At 41.9% G+C, this 1,298-nt stretch overlaps 1 protein-coding gene across 1 annotated transcript in view; it reads right to left on the bottom strand.

The window, feature by feature from the left end:
- Window positions 1-930, bottom strand: part of LOC106013914 — a gene marked incomplete in the record, with an annotated part of 5,588 nt that extends 4,658 nt beyond the window's left edge. The window contains 1 exon segment of the mRNA XM_013090779.2: window positions 236-930. Within this exon segment, the coding sequence (XP_012946233.1) occupies window positions 236-442 (207 nt within the window).
- Window positions 931-1,298: the final 368 nt, after the last annotated feature.

Here is a 1,298-nt window from a genome sequence, read left to right as displayed (position 1 = left end):
AGACAGATAGATAGATAGATAGATAGATAGATAGATAGATAGATAGATAGATAGATAGATAGATATGCACCCAGCATAATTTAGCAAAATTTGATAATTTTTTGCATCATTTCTGATTATATTCCTTTATCACTCTTTGGTAAAATTAACAGAATCGCATAATCTCACACATTTGGGCTCAGTTTGCATAATTTCAGAATTTTTCTAGCATAAAACGACGGGGACAGCATAACTCACCTTCGCTGACCTTCATGGGAGAGAGGATCTTGTAGTGATCCTCAAAGACCCAGGTGCACTGGTCTGACCTGCAATAGGCCCACAGTCCCTGGTTGCTGCTGCCAGAGCCAAACTCGACCCAATAGGGCGTGGCAAAGGCGATGATGATGGTCAGGTTAGTGATGACCAGGAAGATGAGACCCAGCACGGAGCAACAGGTCGTCATGGCGGCGGCTTCCTCTGGTTGCTAGGGTAACGTAGAAAGGGGCGGAGGGGAGAGCACTCGTACTCGTCGTCGAACGGCTAAGGGGCAGACAATTAGAACCTTGCTCAAACCTTACTTGATTGAACAAGAGTTATTTTTCCTTCTTTATAATCCCCTGTAAAAGTGCTAAAAATAACCAGTTCGCTTTTCACTCTTAAAATACTTTTTCCCGCCTTAGAGCGATGAAAATCGAGCCGGATTCGGGTTTTCCTTCGTCTGCTAGCCTAATTAGCTGATCGCTGAAGGCAGGATGAAAGTCGTATCACAAAGCAACTAGAACCCTTTGGTCCCTTGTGAAATGAAAGAATGTTCGGGAAAGTTGCCTGGTCCTGTAGACTGAGCCGTAGGGTGTTTTTTCCGTTAATTAAAACGCCACCGAAGAGTTGGGTGGTCCTTACGCAGATCTACACTGTCACCGGATACAGAAATCTGAAATTATATGAAAAGAAGAGAAAAAGAAAAAATTAACAAAAATATGAAAAATCAATAATAACCACCTTTTCCTATTCCACGATACTGTCTTTATTAACAACAACAGCAACATCATCAACAACAACAACAAAAACAACAGCAACAACAACAACAACAATAGCATCAGCAGCATCAACAACAACTCTTTTCTTACTCTACTGTATAGCATTATACGGGTGCGAAGCGTGGACAATCAGTAAACAGCTGGAAAGAACAATTGTGGCGACAGAGTTGTGGTTCATAAGACGCATGCTGCGTATCCCATGGACAGCTAGAAAAACAAATGAAGAAGTCTTGGCTGAAGCAAATCATAGAAGACAGCTTATCACGAATATAAGAAAGCGAC

The sequence above is a fragment of the Aplysia californica genome, unplaced genomic scaffold (genome assembly GCF_000002075.1).
Source record: "Aplysia californica isolate F4 #8 unplaced genomic scaffold, AplCal3.0 scaffold01502, whole genome shotgun sequence".
NCBI lineage: Eukaryota > Metazoa > Mollusca > Gastropoda > Aplysiida > Aplysiidae > Aplysia > Aplysia californica.
Note: the sequence above shows the minus strand (reverse complement) of the source record. Positions and strands in the feature narration are given on the sequence as shown.